This window comes from Podarcis bocagei (genome assembly GCF_964188305.1).
Source record: "Podarcis bocagei genome assembly, chromosome: 2".
Classification (NCBI taxonomy): domain Eukaryota; kingdom Metazoa; phylum Chordata; class Lepidosauria; order Squamata; family Lacertidae; genus Podarcis; species Podarcis bocagei.
This window is the reverse complement of record NC_138126.1, coordinates 87775247-87795378: the sequence shown is the minus strand read 5'-3', so window position 1 is coordinate 87795378 and position 20132 is coordinate 87775247. Positions and strand designations below refer to the sequence as shown.

Below are 20132 nucleotides of genomic sequence, written 5' to 3'. Positions count from 1 at the left end.
GTCATCAGAGGAGGCATGCAGGAGGCAGGCAGGCAAACAAGCAGCGGGTGGAGGGAAGGAGAGAAGCAGAAGCTCCCTCAACTCAGGACCCAAACCCTGTAACCCCCCCAAAAAGCTCAACAACTATCAACAACTTTGGCCAACCCTCCCCTAAAAAAAGCTGAACAACTCCTGGCAATGACAATGGGTAGATCACAGCTAGTCTTTTTATACTGTGAGTAGATCGCAGTCTCTTGGGAGTCCAACTAGATTTCAATGTGGGGTGGGGGGTGACAAGAAATTTTCCACACCTGGCACCACCTGACCTTGCTACGCCACTGCCTGTCAATCATTCCTGCTGATGCAAGTGCTTTCTGAGTCACGGCACATTTCCATGCCTTACTGCGGCACCTCCACTTGATTGTGGCTTCAGTTGTCACTTGTGTCAGTGGCCTGGCTTAGGATGGCTGCTTTCTGTGTTCATACTAGATCAGGCCCCAGGAAGCTGGAAGATGGCATACATAACCTGTTACGGGTTTCCCCCTTATTTATTTCCTTGGGTAACTTCCTTTAAAGTGGGTTGCTGTGGTAAAGTAAACATAAGGGCTGTTTTACCACATACTGAACTCCATATCTGTTTATGATTCTATTCTATGCTATGATTGGTATATTTTTCCTGGAAGCATTTCCGGACCTTTAAACAATTTTATGTTGGATGGACAGATGCTTAATGGATACACTTTTCCACACCACTACTGTTCCATGTCCTGAAAAACATCTGTTGAATTTTATGCAGGTGCCTAAGGTACAGGAGCTCTACCAGTAAAGGGAGAAATGCTCTTTAATAAACTTGTACCTCCTGTTCCATTAACGCCTGCATGACAGGCAAGCAACTGAGGAGCTGAAGTTTTCCCTGTCATTAAAGGTTCTGTTGTTGAACATTTACTAGTTGTACAGCTGTTCAAAGTACAGGAACCCTGAAAGAAAAAAAAGTTTCAATGCTTTGACCCCATTATGGAGCTGACAGCATAATTCAATTACCGCATTTTTCGCTCTATAAGACGCACTTTTTCCCCTTCAAAAATTAAGGGGAAATGTGTGTGTGTCCTATGGAGCGAGTGCAGGCTCCTTGGCTTCAGCAATAGCAATGCAAAGCCTCCTAAGCACAGAGGGAGAGCTCCCCCCGCACTCCGGAGGCTTCGTGTTGCTTTCGCTGAAGCCGCTTGAAGCCCCTGGAGTGCAGCGGGAACTCCTGCTGCGCTCTGGAGGCTTAAGGCAGCTATCCCCAAGTCTTTGGAGTGCAGCAGGAGTTCCTGCTGCGCTCCGAAGGCTTGCAGATAGCCACCTGAAGCCCAAAGCCCCGGAGTACAGCGCGAACTCCCGCTGCGCTCCGGGGGCTTCAGCTATCCCCAAGTCTTTGGAGCGCAGCAGGAGTTCCCCGCTGTGCTCTGAAGGCTTGCAGATAGCCTCCTGAAGCCTGGAGAGTGAGAGGGTCGGTGCACAGGCTTTGCTTCGCTGGAGAGGTGCTGCACAGTTTCCCCCCTCTGCGCAGCACCCTTTCAGCGAAGCAGGAGGAGAAATGGAAGGGGCTCCGTTTCTCCTGCCGCTTCGCTGAAGGGGCGCTGAGCAGAGGGGGAGAAGTGAAGGAAGGGGGAAACCGTCTACTCCTTCAGATATTTGAACACCCCAAAATAAGGTGCTGCTCTTTGGATAACACAGGCTTTGGTGTTTTAAGAGCTACTGCTAGTGGGTTGGAGCGTGACTACAGAAATGAATTCCGTCCAAGAGGAGTCATGATACTTGGAATGGGATAGTGCTGAGGATATATATCCTACTCCCTACCCCAGTTGCTTTCCCTCTTCATTTCTACTCCTGCTGGTAGTCCTGCATGCCAGTTATTCATTGTATAGGCTGCTGAAGTGTAGGAGGTCAGCCATGTGTTTGATGATCAAGCTGTGTAGGTTTTACTAACGCTGATATTATTGTTTAGTCATATCTGCTTGGAGAAGGGAGGTGGGTTTAGATTGCACCTTGTGTTCATCTCTTTTAGGGACAAAACATTCCGTGTCTTTACGGATGCAGAAAACTAGTAGCAGGGGACATTTCCTCCACCACTCACTGCATCGCAATGTTGAGGTGGGAAGAAAGTCTCTGCTTATTAAATGGCAATTTTAAAGAACACAAAAAGCAAAGGAAGCCGAACTCTGGTCAGTGCACCACACTCAGGGGGCAGGTTTTTCCATTGATTTCTGCAATCAGCACATTCCAGTGATAAGGCTTTTCCCTGGACTGTGACTTTCCTGTATGTTTGAATGCTTCCCCACCAAAATCTCCCTCACCTGCATTTGGAAAAATAGCATGTTAGTACAAAACGTAGGCTAAATATTGCTCCCTCGCATGCTGTTTTCCTATGCATGTGTTTTGGAATTGGTTGCAAGGTGGGGAATATAACACATGCTTGTATGTTATTTTCACTGTTATGAACCCTAGCATGTGCTTTTTTGTACATATTACTTTTCTGAAGAACTGCATTGCTAAAGTGCAGATTTTGAAAGATGGCTGTGTTTTGGTTTGTGAACTTTCTAGATTCTCCTTTCAATGCAAACTGAATCAAATCTCTCCCCTATCCCTACGTGTGATATAGCAATGTTGGATTTAGGATGGGATCAAGAGGGACAGAAACCCTACTCAGGCATTTGTTCCTCTTCATATAGATATGGCAGTGGGGATGAACACCTTTACTCCACTTGTTCCATTGCATTTCTGTTCACCCTCCATGAGTTGGAGGGTGATGGTCCATAGCTGGGAGCTTGCTCAACTTCTACAGACTCCCTGATACACAGTGCTGATGGCCACCCTCCTACTGTGAATGGCTGGGAATGTGCCAAAGAGGACAGGGCATGAGTGCTCATCCCTGTTCTTCCTCTGTGCGATCAACATTGCATATACAGTCGTACCTTGGATCTCGAATGCCTTGCGAGTTGAATGTTTTGGCTCCCGAACGCCACAAACCCAGAAGTGAGTGTTCCAGTCTGTGAATGCTCTGTGGAACCAGAACGTCCAATGCAACTTCCACAGCTTCCAATTGGCTGCAGGAGCTTCCTGCAGCCAATCAGAAGCTGGGCCTTGGTTTCTGAACGTTTTGGAAGTCGAATGGACTTCCAGAATGGATTCCGTTCGACTTCCTAGGTACCAGTGTAGTAACAACTGACTGGAGAGGCTAGGGAGATAGCAGGATGCCGTAGTTTCTTTAAGGGCTATTATTGCTATTAAAGGTAAAGGGACCCCTGACCATGAGGTCCAGTCATGACCGTCTCTGGGGTTGCGGCGCTCATCTCGCTTTATTGGCCAAGGGAGCTGGCGTACAGCATGACTAAGCTGCTTCTGGCAAACCAGAGCAGCGCACGGAAACGTTGTTTACGTTCCCACCAGAGCAGTACCTATTTATCTACTTGCATTTTGACATGCTTTCAAATTGCTAGGTTGACAGGAGCTGGGACCGAGCACAGGACCTCACCCCATCGTGGGGATTTGAACCGCCGACCTTCTGATCGGCAAGTCCTAGGCTCTGTGGTTTAACCCACAGCACCACCCGCATCCCTTCATTATTGCCATTAGGAGTGCTCAAAGAAAAGGGAGAGCTGGCATTTTGCTTATAAATATGCCTATGTATTTTAAACACACACACACTTTAAATTAGTGTGGTTGGAAAGATTGCCTTTTGGTGACAACATAAACCCTCTCCCCAAGTTCAAGATCAGCTCAAGAAGCAGGGATAAAGCCTGCCTGCCATCCTGCTGAAGCTGGTTCCAGCACTGTTGCCAGCTGACAATAGGGCCTGTACACCTAAGGCAGCACCTTAATGTTTGCATTTTTCATTGCAATGCCTTATAGACACTTGTAAGAATAAGCGCACATAATAGGCTTGTCAACGTTCAGAAAATGCTATATAGCTTTTAAAAAATGTCATGACATTTGAGAAGGGCTCGGTAGAAATGACTGAAATATCATTTGATTTGTCGGTATCATATTGCCTATTAGGTACACAGCGTAAGAGCAAAATAAGGTTTACAAAAGCGACATGAACCAATGCCAGACAACAGGAGTGGATGGCCCTTTTAATGACTAGGGCTGGATCCTGCGCACATTTATCTGGGAGTGAGATGTGCTGGACTCTGTTTCTGAATTTGTAGGCACACAAATGGAGTGCAACCTAACAGTACTAGCATTATTTGTCTGTCACTTTTCAGAACCGAAGCTCTCCATGAAATGGAGAGTTGAATGGAGTATCTTGGATAAGGGAATGGCTGGCTGACTAGAACATTTCAAATTGGAACATTTTTATATGGTATTATGTAGTTTTATGTAGAAAAACAATGACCAACATGCTGAAGGGTATTGGAGCCTCCATGTGTGATGGTGGTGATTGGCAAAATATTTGCTTGGGCCCCCAACCAAATCTTGATACCAAAAGGGTATCAAGTAATATCAACTCCTTTGATGCATAATGCTGTAAGTCAAGTACAGCAATGTCTATTTATGGGGGTTATTTTAATTTTGTATCCCACTTTTGAAGCTCAGGTAGCTTTCATGGTGGCTCTCCCGTTATCCAGAAGCAACACTGTCACAACCCCAACAAGAGAAGGTTTGGGAATTCATAATATATTCACTTTCTATGGACTAAAAGTTTTGGCCTCAAGAGCAGTGAATTACAAAAGGAGAAGTGGAATATATATATATACAGACATCCTCTTTGCAGGGATTTTTTAAAAACAAAAACAAACAAACAAATGTTTTCTATTTCATTCTTGTTTTCTATTTCATTCTTGAACAATAGATATTTCTGCTTACAATCCGATTTCGATCTGAGCTATGTGTTATAGTTGTAGGAGACTATATTAAAATAGAGCAACTGTGAAAGTAAAGAACATTGAAGGAATGTCTCAATTCCTCTTAGAATTGCTGCACACATTTCACATTAATACTGGTGGCAGACAGTATACTACATTTAAATGGCTGGATTTGTCCTATATTTACATTCTGTATTTACATTCTCTGTATATATACACATAACAACTCGTTAAAAACAACTAAAACAAGGAACCCAAACCCAGCAAGTGATGCAACAGGTTGACTAGTGTCTGTGCAAATCTTGATCTGTTGCTTCCATGAGACTGCGGTGACATCGAGAGATAATGCATCTTTAAATGGCGCATGGAAAAGCTTTTTACCTGCCAAGATTGTATATATCTCCTGCTGCTAGTGTTACTGACATTAATAGCATCAAGAGACCAAATTGCAGAAGTTTCTTTCCCAAATATAGAAGCAGATAATGGGTAAGAGGGAGAGAGAAAAATGAATGTAGGCTGTCCTTTAATTAATTTAGACTGGAGATTTGAATAGAATTCTGGAACAGGCCTGGATAAAAGAAGATCAACACGTGTTTTATAAATTAGCAGTGTGGTGGGATATTAATGTTGCAATAATAACAATAATAGTGTTTAAGTGATTGTCTCTCATATTATTAGTCAGTCTTTTATTGCTGGCATGGTTTATTGTTGGGGTCTCTCTTGATGGAGAGACTTTCCATGTGATAGGACCTACCTATTGAGAGGCTTTCTCTTTCACCAGTTGTAATCTCCAAGTGTGGCTGTCACTATGTGGGAAGTGCTGCTCAGATATTTGGTAAAAGGAGATTCTCTCCTTTTAACCCTCTCTAAGAGCTGGTGCTCAGGGCATTCAATGCAACTGTTTGCCAACAGACTGAGTGCACACAAGGAGGCCACACTTTTTCATGCAACACGCAATTAAGTTATATCTTCAACATAATTCAAGATATAAACTCAGTTCTTCTAAGATACTGTGATTGCCACTAATAGTATGAGACCTGAGACCATTGTGGAGGAATAATCTATCAATGATTATTAGCTACACCACCTTAAAAATAGGATTCCTGTATACCTCTGATTACTAAATACTGGAGACCAAGAAGGATATTACCCACCACCCATTGTTTGTGAACTTCCAGACTGCTTGATTAGATTGTGTTCTTGTAATGATATCAATTTCACAGAACTCATGCTGTTTAATGGGAATATTTGTCACTTGCAGCAATTTCCGTTTAACTGAATATGGGTAATATCAGCTTTAGCTATCCATGTACTTGCAGTTGTAACAATTGCTGAAGCACAAAGACCTGTGGTCCTATCGCCCTGGAAACCCCAGGGCTATCATTGCGCATTGTCCAGTGTCAGTGCCGTCTTGTGACATTATACTGCCTGAGGTGGTGCAGCAAATGGCAGCCTCCATATCGGCCAAAATGCATAGTTACCCAGGCTAGCCAGTCCCTTATTTTCTGTTTCTATTTATTAAATTTGTTTGTCACTTTTCACAAACAGGACTGCTCCAAAGCAATTTACAGCATAAAATGCGTTGAAAATGTATAAAACAGGAGTAAAACACAATACCTAAATGATATTAAAAAAACAAATCCTATTCACCTGACTAAAAGATGAACACTAAAAAGGCCACAAACAACTCACTGCCCTCCCAACCAACCACTAAAGGTGGGGGAATGGAGATAGACTTCAAGGCCTGGGAGCTGGAAGCTCCATTTCATATTATGCCATCACACTAGGAATCCCATTTTTAAAACTGTGAAGCTGATCTGATCAGTCACATGAACCAAAGGAGAGGATTTGCTGTTACGAAGAAAGATTTAGTGAAATATAGGAAGCTTCTTAGTATCATAGAATTGGAAGGGAGAATGAGGGTCATGTAGTCCAACCCCCTGCAATGCAGGAATCTTTTACCCAACATGGGGCTTGAACCCACAACCCTGAGATTAAGAGTCTCATGCTCTACTGACTGAGTTATCTTGGACAGTAGGAGTAGCTGAGTGTGAACCGGTAGCCTGTAGACACTGGAGATAAATTGCAGATATATTTTGATCCCAAACTGAGGTCTGGTATCGCAATTGGAACAGGAAGCCGTTCTTGCCGTAAGCTAGTTAAATGGATTAGGAGGTGGGAATTGTATTTTTTGTACATTATTCTTTTAAGAAGAACTGCAAGAATGGGAAATCTATTGGCAATCTATGGCAATTATGCCAAAAGGCTCTTCTAGTGATATATCTGCTTGTTAAATGTGAAGCATGCATATTGAGCAAAGGTAATAATCTGATTTTTCCCCACAATAGCATTACAACATCAAACACCTATATCCTGAATCTAATACATTACAGAGGAAATAAGAGAGGTCCATTTCCTGACTGCCAAATTTGATGTTATTGTAATTGATTTCTTTTAACTTTACTGGAGATGCCACTAAGGTACATAATTCACAGATATATGGAAAGTAGAAATAATAACTATATTGATGTCTTGGTGTAAACTTTTTATGGCATCTAGGAAAATAGAGAAGTATTCATTTTATGTGACGGCCTGACTACAAGTTGCACTGATAGCAGGAATCAAATATCCATAGCACAAAGCGGACACAATTTGGTGATATTTTAATATGAATACCCCTTGAAAGTATTCCACAGAAATATAGAATGGTAGGTATAAATTGCCTCTTTAAAGTACAGGGTGAATAAATAATACCCTCAAAATAAGTTAGTACAAGTGTTAGCAGAATGCAATGCAATAAAGTATAGTAGCTGCATTTTAAGACCTCATCTGCACTCAGACATATCTAAGAAATGTGCTCAAATTTATTGCCCTCTTGGAGAAAGTATTAGCATACTAAGAAGAAATATAAAATCTCATAGAAATTCAAGTTGAGAACACTTAACAGCTAAAACTAACACTAACACCCCAGCTTAACTGCCATGGATGAAAGTAAGGGTCACTATTTATATAATATATGAATTGACCCAGGGTCCATGAGATTTCCTTTCATCCATTAGAAATAATTCCCACTAAGAAACCATCTGTAGTTGCTGTTATGGCATGAGCAGTGTTTGCAATAGAAGTGGATATCCATTCTGAATTTTTGCTGGAACGTGAAAGACTGGGTTTGGTCCAAAGCTTTACTGCTTATCCTGACATTGTTGACCCTCCTCCCTCCCCCCCTCCATCATAAACAGAACTGGAAGAAGGCCCCAGAATTCTGGGCCTACCTGTGTGTGACATGGTGCTGCGATTAGCATGCGGTGTAACTCTGTTCACGGGTGGAAGGGACAAGGATTCTAATCAGGCAGGCCGCAGCGCTTTCATTCCTTTGGTAAAGCAAAGGCACCTCAAGCCAAATCTGAAAGTAACTGTGACTGAAAGCAGTGGCTCAAAGACTCCATTTATAGAGCAGGATTATTATGATGATTAGTGCAAGTGGACATGGATAACCCTCTTTCTGCTTCTGTGACACATCTGTGGATGATCTCCCCTTTAAATCTGTCTTCGGCTTGCTGTGTAGGAGGAAAAATAGAAAATCAGACATCTGTGTTCCTGATAGGCAGAGCCCCATCGTATATATGTACATGTAGACTTTAGAACCTTCTGCAAAGCATTTCCCCTGCCAGTTATTTGGGTTAATGTGAGTGGCGAAGGAATGACGATTCAAGAAATGGACATTTTAGAATGGGGAGTGGGGGGGGGAGCAGGAGTGACTGAGTTTGTTTGGTCTACAGAAAAGTAGGTCACTAGAAGATCTTCTCTTTCTGAAAATCAAATACGATGGGAGAACACCTAATTATCTCCATCACTGGGGATCCTGTGCATATATCCAAATGTTGTATTTCCATTCCATTTCTGAAAGAGGCCTCTATTAGGAGGTGCTGCCAGTTGCTATTGAAATGGGAACTCTCTCCAATCCCTCCCCCCCCAGCTTAGCTTTTTGGGAGTTTGTCTCAGGATTGCTGGGATATGAAGATATCCTTGTGTTCTCTGTACCTCCTTTTATTACGGCAGTCTGTAGCGCATGAGTGAATATATGTGCAGTGAGAAAGAGGATTGTAGCAGAAGCTCCATCTCTACTTTCAAAAGTGTGAAGGCTTCATGTATGGATAGAGAGGGAGAGACAGACTCTCATGTTCTATATACAGTGGTACCTTGGGTTACAGACGCTTCAGGTTACAGACTCTGCTAACCCAGAAATAGTACCTCGGGTTAAGAACTTTGCCTCAGGATGAGAACAGAAATCGCACGGGGGCAGCGGGAGGCCCCATTAGCTAAAGTGGTACCTCAGGTTAAGAACAGTTTCAGGTTAAGAACGGACCTCCAGAACGAATTAAGTTCTTAACCTGAGGTACCACCGTACCTCTTTATGTGAATATTCTAACCAAAGATGCAATAATACAGTGGATATTTTAGAACAGGGTTGCCTCCTGGATGGCTAATTTGTAACTGTGGAGCCAGTGCTTAAGCACAGCACTTCAGCCGGCCTTCTCTAACCTGTGGTGTGCTATCAGCCCCTGCTAGTATGTTCCACAGGCAGGGATGAATGGAGTTGGAGTGGACTAGGTAAAGGGACACCACCTTAAGTTGTCAGTGGCATTTGCTGTGTAGCACGGAATGAATCTTTTGCTTTTGCAATGGAAACGCTTGGTGCTATCACTGTATCACACTATCAGATCTCTGGCAGGGAACCACAGTGGAGATGAGCTTCAGTGGAGATATTCTCCCAGGGCCAATTCAGGTAAACAGATCACTTGGTAATAATCCCATCATGTGCCAGCTTTCTCTATCAATGACCATGGCCTGCGTATGACAAAGAGGTCTTCCCTGTAGAGATGTGGGCCGTTACTAAGGAAAGCAAGAGACCTGCCTAAGAACAGACCCATTTTTTTTGCTACTGAGACAGCTGCATTAGGTCTTTTGTTTTCCTTTTTCAGTCTCAATTTAAAAATCTGCATACATTTAAATAATTGAAAAGTGTGCTTACATTTAATGCAATTAACATGTTACGTTAATTCTTTTTCCCTGTGGGAAAGTTTGCATCTCTGTTTGGTAATGAGTTTGCCACCATGAGTCTGCACCACAGCCAGCGAAGGCCTAGGAAGATTATTCTGGATCTGAGATGTGTTTGTTAGTGAAGTGGGAGGTTTTGCAGAGGAAAAGCCTATGTGCCTCAATTCCACCCTCAGCCTGTCTCCTCCACTGTTCCCCACTTTACACAGTGCTGATTGCTGCATGGTGGGAGAGGGTTTTTCTTATGAAAAGTTCAATATATATATATATATTTTGTTGACTTTGCTGCATTAAGTGTGCATTCTGTAGTTGATTTCCTTTGTAATGCTTTATTTTTAAATTGGTAAGATAATATTTTTGTTTCTTGTTAATTATATTGCTTGGAATATTAACTTTATATTTGACTTTCTCCAGTAATGTTTTATTCTGGATTGTTTTATTTCATGTTTTAATGTAGTTTGTAAACCCCTTTTTTCTTAAAAATATAAAGCAGTATAGAAATGATGATAATGATGATGATGATGATGATAATATATTAATGGAAATAACTATACACTCATATCCAAATTGTATTGACCATTGAAGCATACAACTATCCTTTCTACATCAGTAAAACATAGAACAAAGCAAATCTTGATGTAATCCTTAAACTGCTGACAGCTGTTTTTAATAGTGTTTTGTAAAGCCCATGTGCACATCATCAATACAGAGAAAGGGAGAGGGGGTTGTCCCAAGAGAGGACCAAAGGAACTGAAATCTGTGGCAAACTGTGCAGTTTGCAAATTTTGAAAAAGCAACAGTGGGACAAAGGAGAACCCGGACTGCATTGGCTTCACTTCAGAAATAAGATCATATAATCCAGAATCTTGAGAGAAATTTAGACTGGCAAAATTTCCAAAACATTTCTGGTTTATGAAGAACACTTGGCAATGCAGAGCAAAACCAGGTGAAAGCACTTAGCCCAGAACCAGTGTCGGGGCTCCCATTGCTTTGAACCGAAAGCTTCACTCTCCTGCTTGCATCCGTGACTGTATCCCCTCAGTAGTGAGTGTTGAGGCTCCGTTTGGTTTCTTCCACTCTTAAATGTGTTTGTCCTCAAGCCTCCCTTACAGACACTCACGCACAATTATGTATCCTTGCTGGGTGACACACAACATGAAATGACTCTTAAACATATTAGTCCCAAACTGCTGTTGTAAATGCTGCAGGCCATAGCGAGATGTGGAAAACAAAGCAAAGACTCAAGCCATATAATAATTTGCGTTCAGTAGAGGTGGAAATTGAGAGTATTCTTCAAGTCCAGAAAGGAGAGGTTGCTAGCAAATTATAGGAGAGGGGGACAGTGTATGGAGACCATTTTGGTTCAGTTTTTAAATGAATGCAATATTTGATGTTTGAATTTGTCCTTGGAAAATTACAGTTTATTAGAGGGAAGTGCAGTTCGCTACAGAAATAAAACAGTTGTTGGCTTTCTTCCAATCTTCCTTTTTTAAAACATACAGACAACAAAATATGTCGTCTCTGGATTCTTCTATAAAGATGTTTTCTCATTTCATGTCAGAGCATTCCACCAAATATAACCTGCAACAAAGAATGGAGATCAGAGGGATAAGATGCAGATACATAGACTTCAAGGGTGACAACAATGACTTCCAGTGTTTCTGTGCTTGTTTGTTTCATGTTGATTTTAGAGCAGGCAGTGGCAGCTAGGGGGTGGGAGAATGATTAAAAAATGGAAGAGGAGAAAACAAGAATTTAATATTCTTAAATATTAAGTATGGTGAATAAAACCACAGAGCCGAGTTTCTTGCAAACTGTGTCGTAACCATATTTCTCCTTGTAGCACTCCGACTCCAACTGCAACTTGAAGAAACGAGTCAACTCTATGACATCTCAAACAGATCAGTCCCTTGAAACAAGCATGTTGTCCAATAGTGCATCTCAAAGTCAACAGACATCTGTTACTACGCCACCACCGCCGCCGCCACCACCACTAATTGGAGGCACGAGTAAAATAGATCAGTACTCCAGGATCCTCTTTCCAGTGGCATTTGCAGGATTCAACCTGGTATACTGGGTGGTTTACCTTTCAAAGGACACTATGGAAGTGAGTAGCAGTATTCTCCAGCAATATGAAACCTGAATCTGTACTGAGCTGAATTTAACACTAAAGGAGAAGTTTTTGAATGAATAGATATACCATGGGCCCATCACATACAAGTACTGTAAGAGTTTGGTTCCAGGGGTCCATGCCCAAAGGCCAAATTGCACAAAGTCAGGAAACCCGGAACTGCCTCCACAAAGTGGACTGCTGCTTACTGTGATCTGAGAAGGTCATGGGAGGCCCCTGAGAACTTCCCAGAGCCCTCCCTCGACCTTCCAAGACCCCAGTAAATGAGGAGGTGCCTTCGTTACCAGCCTCTGGGACACTTCCAGAGCCCTCACACCTCCTTCCCAAAGCCTGGTAAGCAAGGAAAACCTGCTGGGTGGATGGAATTACCGGTAAATAAATGGGAAGTGGATAACTTTGTCTTGCAGGCTTACTGTAGTTGGTATCTTAAAGTCATGGTCAAGGCCATGGCCAAAAGGGATTTACTTTTCATTTTGACAGAGGAAAAAATCAATTCATGAAAAGGGAAGGTGCAAGCATGGATTTTCTTTTTCTATTAAAGTGACTGGGCAAGCTGGCTCCTGCAGGAGTTCCTTCTGCACAGCGCGGTGTATACACAGTGAGAGAGAAAGAGAGACAGACAGACAGACAGACAGACAGACAGCGCTAGAGAATATAGCTTGACTCCTAAGATAAGAAAGTTTCACATTCCTTCTCTCCTGCAACACCCCTGCCAGCCTCTCTATAGGGTCTGGGGCCTCTCCTGAACAATGGGGCATGGGGTGGGGTTGTAGGCCAGGGATGGGATACAGAACTTTTCTTCTGTAAACTTCCTCAAGTTAACTTTCCTTTAGGATCCAAGCCAATATGTTTATTTTGTATTTGTTTGTTAAATTTGTATCTTGCCTTTCCACTAAACAGTACTTAAAAGTGGCTAATGATGGCAATACAAATGCAATGGTTCTTCAGAAGTTAAAGCCAGATGAAGACCTGGTGGTTTGCTTTGGGAGTCACCAGCTAATCTGACCAGGAGACGGGGTGAATCGGGGTAATCAATGTAGAGCCCTTCAGATGTTGTTGGGTCTCCAAACTTCCATCCAGGCAAGATGGTCAGTGGTCAATATTGATGGGGGCTGTAGCACAGCAACATCTACAGTGCATCATATTGGCTGCCCCTAGGATGGATAGAACAGTCTGCTGCCTTGAACCCTCATATGATTACCATCACCTATGAACTTGCTGATGTCACTTGACTCTTCATATGTGATAATAAAAGCATTAGGAAGCATCCAGTTATATTTGAAAACAGCCTACAAGCTCCACACCCCTGTTCACAAGGAATAAATAATAATAATACCTGGCAATGTAATATTATAATATATTTGGTTGATATGGGGTGGGCATTTTAAAACTGAAAATCTACTTACAGTGAAATTATCTATGAAGCTAAATCATGTTTCCCCACAAACAGGAATAACGACTCCTGGGGAAATAAGTTGCTTCCTAACTGTATGGTGGTAGCCTAGATCTTCAGGCACAGTAAAAGAATTCCATTTGAGGAGTAATTGGTTGGTTGTGTGGTTTAAAAATCCCACATAGTGTTTCTTCAAGTGTAATTTATCTGGGGCAAAGTGACAAATTCAAAACACAATCTCCAAGGTAAAATTATAAGTGGAGGTATTTAGACTACAGCACTTTGTGAAAGTCAGGTTTTGCTGCCATGGGGAAATATGGGTTTACCACTGAAATGCTGACAGATGTTTAATTGCAGAAGCATGCCTGGTGATGTTTATAATTTGCAAAATCAAAGTATTAATATCATTGTTTTAAGAGGACAGACATCCCCTTCTACGCAAGATCAATTTGCAATTAATTTAGATGGAATGTTGCAGTACACAGCTTCTCTATCATACGCACATGACTTTGGACGAATGCCATATATTTCATAGTTTATCTAATGCAAACACACACTTCTGGTAATCACAGTGGGATTTACCACTCTGCAAACTAGCACAGACAGTCACAAGCCAAATACAGAGATTGATGGAGTACGGATTTTCCTTTCCATTCCATTAAAGAAGCTGCCTGTGTGAATGTAGAATTAGGGACAAAAGAACATTAATTTTTGGAAATGCCACAAATAGATTCTCTCACTCCAAGAAGATTTGCTACAAAAAAGTGTGGACCTAAAATAAAAAAGTTTATAAACAAACATTTTTTTAAATAGACAAATGAATATTTTAGTCGTCAAGCCACCACTCATCCAGGTCTTTAGCTGAGCTTTCAGGATGCCAGGGAATTTCACTATCAGAATGTTTATCAACAGCACAGTTTCTGAGAGAAAAGCATAATATTTTTTTTTTTGCTGAAGATAAACGTCACACTGTAACTGTATGCTTTGTTGGGTGGGAGAGAGAGGAGTCCAGGGAGATTGCAGCCCCAGAGCTGCAATCTGGGGGCTGAGTGGAAAGAGGAATTCAAGAGCAGACAGAAGGGTCAGAAAAGGAAAAATGAAAGATAGGATGGGTAAAAGAGTAAACAGGCTAGATAAAGGATGGTTTGAGAGAACAGGAAGTTATGAGTACAAGGAAAAGTGAGGGGAGAGGGAAAGCCTTACAATGAGGAGGAAGAATATATTATTTAATGTGATGAAAAGAAAAGGAAATTAAGCTTGGGGGGGGAAAGGTCATGGACCCTGTTGACCAGGAAATCCAATGACACAGGAATAGTAGGAAGCTGGGTTTTACACTGTTATTTGAAACAACCAGCCAAAGAGCATTGTTAAGTATAAAGTATAAGTATACCTACGGTATATTGTCTAATTTGCAATGATAATGAAATATCCGCTGGGAGGAACGCAGAGAGAAGAAACTACATGGTGCATCTGCAGCAGCACAACTGGACATCTTCATCTGCCCCAGCTGCAACAAAACATGTCTCTCCCACATCGGTCGCTACAGCCACAGCAGGCTCTGCAACCTCCCAACAGCTTGACTTCACCCCCAAAGGCGTGCTCCTCCATTTTCTTCCAAGGCAGATGGATGCCAGCACAATGATAATGGAACATATACATTGGTACCTCTGGTTACGAACTTAATTTGTTCTGGAGGTCCATTCTTAACCTGAAACTGTTCTTAACCTGAGGTACCACTTTAGCTAATGGGGCCTCCCGCCGCCACCCCACCGCCACCACATGATTTCTGTTCTCATCCTGAGGTAAAATTCTTAACCCGAGGTACTACTTCCAGGTTAGCGGAGTCTGTAATCTGAAGTATTTGTAACCTGAGGTGTTTGTAACCCAAGGTACCACCGTACTTGTTTGCTCTTTGTTTCAAAAAGATGAAAAATAAAATAAAAAGTTGTGTGTTATAAACAAGGTGGAGAACTGGATCTGACTGATGGGCTGGATTCTTGTCTCCCCCACCCCTAATGGGCCATGTTTGACAGGTTGGTGGGGTTGCTCACCTGACATCACAGTGACGTCAGGTGACCCATTTCCCCCATGTGCTTTGAAAACAAGGCATGTGGACAATGGCACAGTTCTTAAAACTTTTAAGCATGAACTTCAGAATTATTCACATGTAAGCCTTTATTGAGCTACATTTCAGTTACTAGGCAGGTGGGAGGGGAATGTGTAGAGAAGAAATAGCTAGAGAGTCATTGCCATGCACACTTCGTATTGGGCCTTATTGAGTCACGTCAGCTACGATTCTTCCATACAATAAGTTGCTGATTTAGGTCTTCTGAGACAAATGAAAATCAATAGCACCTGTGTTGCTGATTGACTGCCCTGTAGGGAGTATTTTACTGAATTTTCCTTTGACTCTTTTCTTTCAGTTTTTTGAACCTAGTGCAATGCATCTTCGAAATGACCATCAAACCAACTGATGGCTGCAAACTCAGGTGTGACAAAGGACCAAAAGACTCACCGGGCTAAGTGACTGGTTCTAAAGACAATTGTGGGGCTCTGGTCACTGAATGTAAAATACTTCAGTGTTTGAAGACATCACTATGAACTCTTGGCACACAGATGGCACAATCCATGTAAAGTATGTACCCCATGGAGGGGCATCACTGGAACAAGTCCTTCTATTGATTCCTTGTGTTTTAGCTTGTTCGCTAAATAGCTCAGGGCTGAAGCTTGGGCTTAATTATTCATTTATGCTCAAATTGTTGCTCCCTACAAGGTGCTGTTCTAGGCCATGTATCAAATTGCATAGCATGGTGGTGGAATAATACTGGCACAAACATCAGGGTGAGAGGCTGCTACTTAACCAAAAAATTCAGACCAGCCCACTTGTAATTAAGCTGACCTATAACCTGATTCTATGAGCACTTACTCATGAGTAAGTCCTGCAGAATTTAGTGAGGCTTACTCCCTGGTAAATGTGCATAGGACTGCAGCCTTTGTCCCACCAAGTTAAATGGGAAAACATGAGCTAATGCTGTATTTAAATATTCCAGGGACGGTAGCATTTTATAACAAAGCAAACCAGACTCAGAGTAACACCTTAACATCCTTTATGTACCCTGCTTAAGTCAAGGTCTTTTAGATTTTTTTAAGGTGATGTATAACTTTTGATAAATGAATAAATGAAATTCATACAAGAGCAGGATCTGCAAGCTTCCTTTCATGCACAACTTGGGGTCAGATGCAACTAAGCTGGTGTGCTGGTGGAAGCCAGTGAACAAAGACTTTCCTTCTTGCAACCCCTGCACTCTCCAAGTTTTAGAATATTAAAAAAAAATTAACCACCGGGAACATTTTCCTGGGAGAATCTGGGCAGGAGAAGGATGAAACACCCTTTCTGCTCTCTTCCATAAAAATGTGCCATCAAACCTCACATTAATGTTATGAAATAGGAGGCTGGGTTTTTCTGGTGCTTATGCTGGTCTTTCAGTTCCTTCTAGTAGCAGGGCAAGATAGGCTGCAAAGTGAGGTTCTGGGTAGGAGAGATCAGGGGGAGGAATCCATATCTGAACAATTTGAAAAGACTTTTTTAAAGCGTTGACCTTAACAAAGAGGCAACACTGCCAATGGGGCTCTGCTTCAGGCAGGCAAATGTGCTGGGCTGAAAGGGGTGGGTTGCTTCTCCCTTTTCAGATTTTACTCCTCTTCAACTCCAGTGTAAGCAGGAAGCTTTCTAGAACTCAGTCCAGAACTGAAGCATGTTTTTGGTTCTTCCAGCTCACTTGAACCTTTTCCCCCTTACGCGACACCCACATCTTTGGGGGCAATGTTGCATTGAAGTGCACATGTGCTCCTGCACCTTAGTAAAAGACTACATTTTAAAAAAAGGATCTTGATACACCAACACATGCCGTCACATAAAGGTTGGTGTTTTTTTACATAATGTGCATTTGACAAAACAACACAGAAAAAGATTCTTGATGCAATCATGAATATGTCTGCCTCAAGATGGATAAAGCACAGCCTTTGCAGATCAGTAACACACAAGGAGATCCCTTGTAATGTTTAGTCCTGCCATCTGTAATGTCTAGAGCCATCTAGTCTGGAGAAATAAACACAGTGAAGTTCCCATGCTTCACCTCAAGTGAGCTGTAGATTAAGATGCATGCTATTGCTAATGGGAAAGTTATAATTCTACTGAGATTAATGAAATTGTTGATAAACACCAGGTGAGAATTTGGCTTAGAACTAGCAAAAGATTAATATATATATTTTAAAGATGAATGCTGCACATTTCATTCTGCTATGCATTTTCATCCTACTGTATGCATCCCCCCGATTAATTTTTTTAAGAAGAAAGATCTACAATTATGATTGTGTAAATTGCTTGAAAGAAACTGAACCATTCATTGTTGGCATTCTCTGTTCAGTTGCATCTGTATTTTTCGTGTGTTTTTATATAACATACAAAGTATTGCCAACAAGTTTAGTGGCTCCCTTTTATTTTATCTGGAGGTATTCCAGTCTGTTGTAACACTTTTATAACACACATTTTTGGGACATGCTTCTGAGATTTTATGATCCTGAATGTAATGGGAGAAAACTTTGCTAACCAAATTGTTTCAGCTCGTTTTCCTTCCAGTGAATGCTAGTTTGGGAGTCCGTAGCGTGACAAATGGCACAATGTACTCTATGTACTCTATATTCTGTTCAAAGCACTGTGTGGCTAAAGGCTCTTTAGTGCAGTACAGGAAATGACGGAAGAGAAACTGCAAGTGATTCTCACCTCTTCCTTTTACAGCTCTGCTGCTACATGCAAAGGAAGGGAGGGCTCTCATATCCCAACCCCCAAGGGAATGCACATGCTGCACTATTGTACATTACAGTAGAAGAATTTTAAAAGGAATCATCTCTTATTTTATTTTACTATTGTCAGTAAAAAGTCACTTTGGAAAATGAATCTAATTTAACAACTGTAATGTATATATATTATATGTACATCTGTAAATATTCAATCACAGTTTTAAAATGGTGTGATATAGCTTGTTACAATAAAATATAACTAAGGATATATTACATTTGGGGGGGGAGGTGAATGAGAATGAATGTATTTATTTCTGTATTTTGTCATAATAATTAAAAATAGAAGAAAATAAAGCTCGGACAGCAGTACAAAAGACTAAATAAAAATCGTGAGCATTTTTAATGTACCCAGTTATAGATAACACATGAATTCCCTACTTTTATGTACAAAACCTGCATGACAACCCTATAGTTTTACCAATGGAAAGCATAACTGAAACATTATACACGGCACACTTTATGGTACCAGTCATAATAATAATTTATTATATATTATAATAATATATGTGTAGGCTTCATTTGTATAATTGGAGAATCTCCAAAATAGAGGGTCTCTGGTGCATCTTAAATAGCCTACACAACTTGTACACAAAAAGGTTTGGTTTGCAACAGAACTTCCAATGTCTGAGAAGTTACGGGCAGGATAGTGGATGCAATCTCCTTACAAGCGCTCAGTTCCCCAGGCATTTCAGCCATCTGTGAAGGGCTACATAGTTAATTCTGTTTGTTAGATCAAGGATGTGGAAGCTGCGGCCTTCCAGACATTGCTGAATTACAGGTCCTATCATTCTTGACCACTGACCATGCTGGCTGGGGCTGATGGGACTCCAACAGCTTCCAGAGAACCACATGTTCTCCACTCCTGGATTAGAAGATGCATAGTCCATATGAAAAGTACTCAAATAGCATGGTTGCATTTTTCCTGAGTCCTGCTGCAAAACTCATACACGAATCAAGTTTTCCCCAGTGAACTTACACAGAAGATGTTACTGGCAGTTTGTATCTGATGCAATCAATCCAGAATCTGTCTTGGGTATCATCATCATATGATGTTAAACAGAGGCTGAAAGAGAAATCCAATCTCTGCATAATTCTGAAATGAGAGAGAAATGGGAATGTGGGAGTGAAGCTAATTACACAATGCTGTCATCACTGAATAATATGATATGAAACATGTTGGCATCTTCAGCAAGAGAAGACAATCAATTCATTTCTCCACCAGACAGCGATATATTTAGATCAATGGCTTGTCATAAGTATGATACCTTTAGATCTGACCACATGCTCAGCCTCTTCAATTGACCTTGATTCTATGGACTCCACCATTGACTGCATACTGATGTCAGACTAAGGGCTACAAGGAACTCCACACCGAGTGAAAATGATGAAGATTGCAATCTGAGAGGAAGCCCCATTGAACTCTATACATATGTATAAGATTGCACTGTAAGGCTCTGTCTAGAACAGGCCTGCACAACTTGTGCCTCTCAAAGCTGTTAGCTGAGCACAGCTAATATAATAATAATAATAATAATAATAATAATAATAATAATAATAATAATAATAATTGTATTGTTCATATGCCGCCCATCCGACTGGGTTCCTCCAGCCACTCTGGGTGGCTCCCAACAGATTACAGTGGTACCTCAGGTTAAGTACTTAATTTGTTCTGGAGGTCCGTACTTAACCTGAAACTGTTCTTAACCTGAAGCACCACTTTAGCTAATGAGGCCTCCTGCTGCTGCCGGGCCGCCGGAGCACAATTTCTGTTCTCATCCTGAAGCAAAGTTCTTAACCTGAAGCAATATTTCTGGGTTAGCGGAGTCTGTAACCTGAAGCGTATGTAACCCGAGGTACCACT

The 20132-nt window shown here is 41.6% G+C and overlaps 1 protein-coding gene across 1 annotated transcript in view; it reads left to right on the top strand.

Annotated features, from left to right (window-relative positions):
• Window positions 1-17285, top strand: part of GABRA6 (gamma-aminobutyric acid type A receptor subunit alpha6) — a 30973-nt gene extending 13688 nt beyond the window's left edge. The window contains exons 9-10 of the mRNA XM_081184755.1: window positions 11731-11994; window positions 15835-17285. Of these exons, the coding sequence (XP_081040881.1) occupies window positions 11731-11994; window positions 15835-15885 (315 nt within the window). The 3' untranslated portion in view covers window positions 15886-17285. The remainder of the gene's footprint in view (window positions 1-11730; window positions 11995-15834) is intronic.
• Window positions 17286-20132: the final 2847 nt, after the last annotated feature.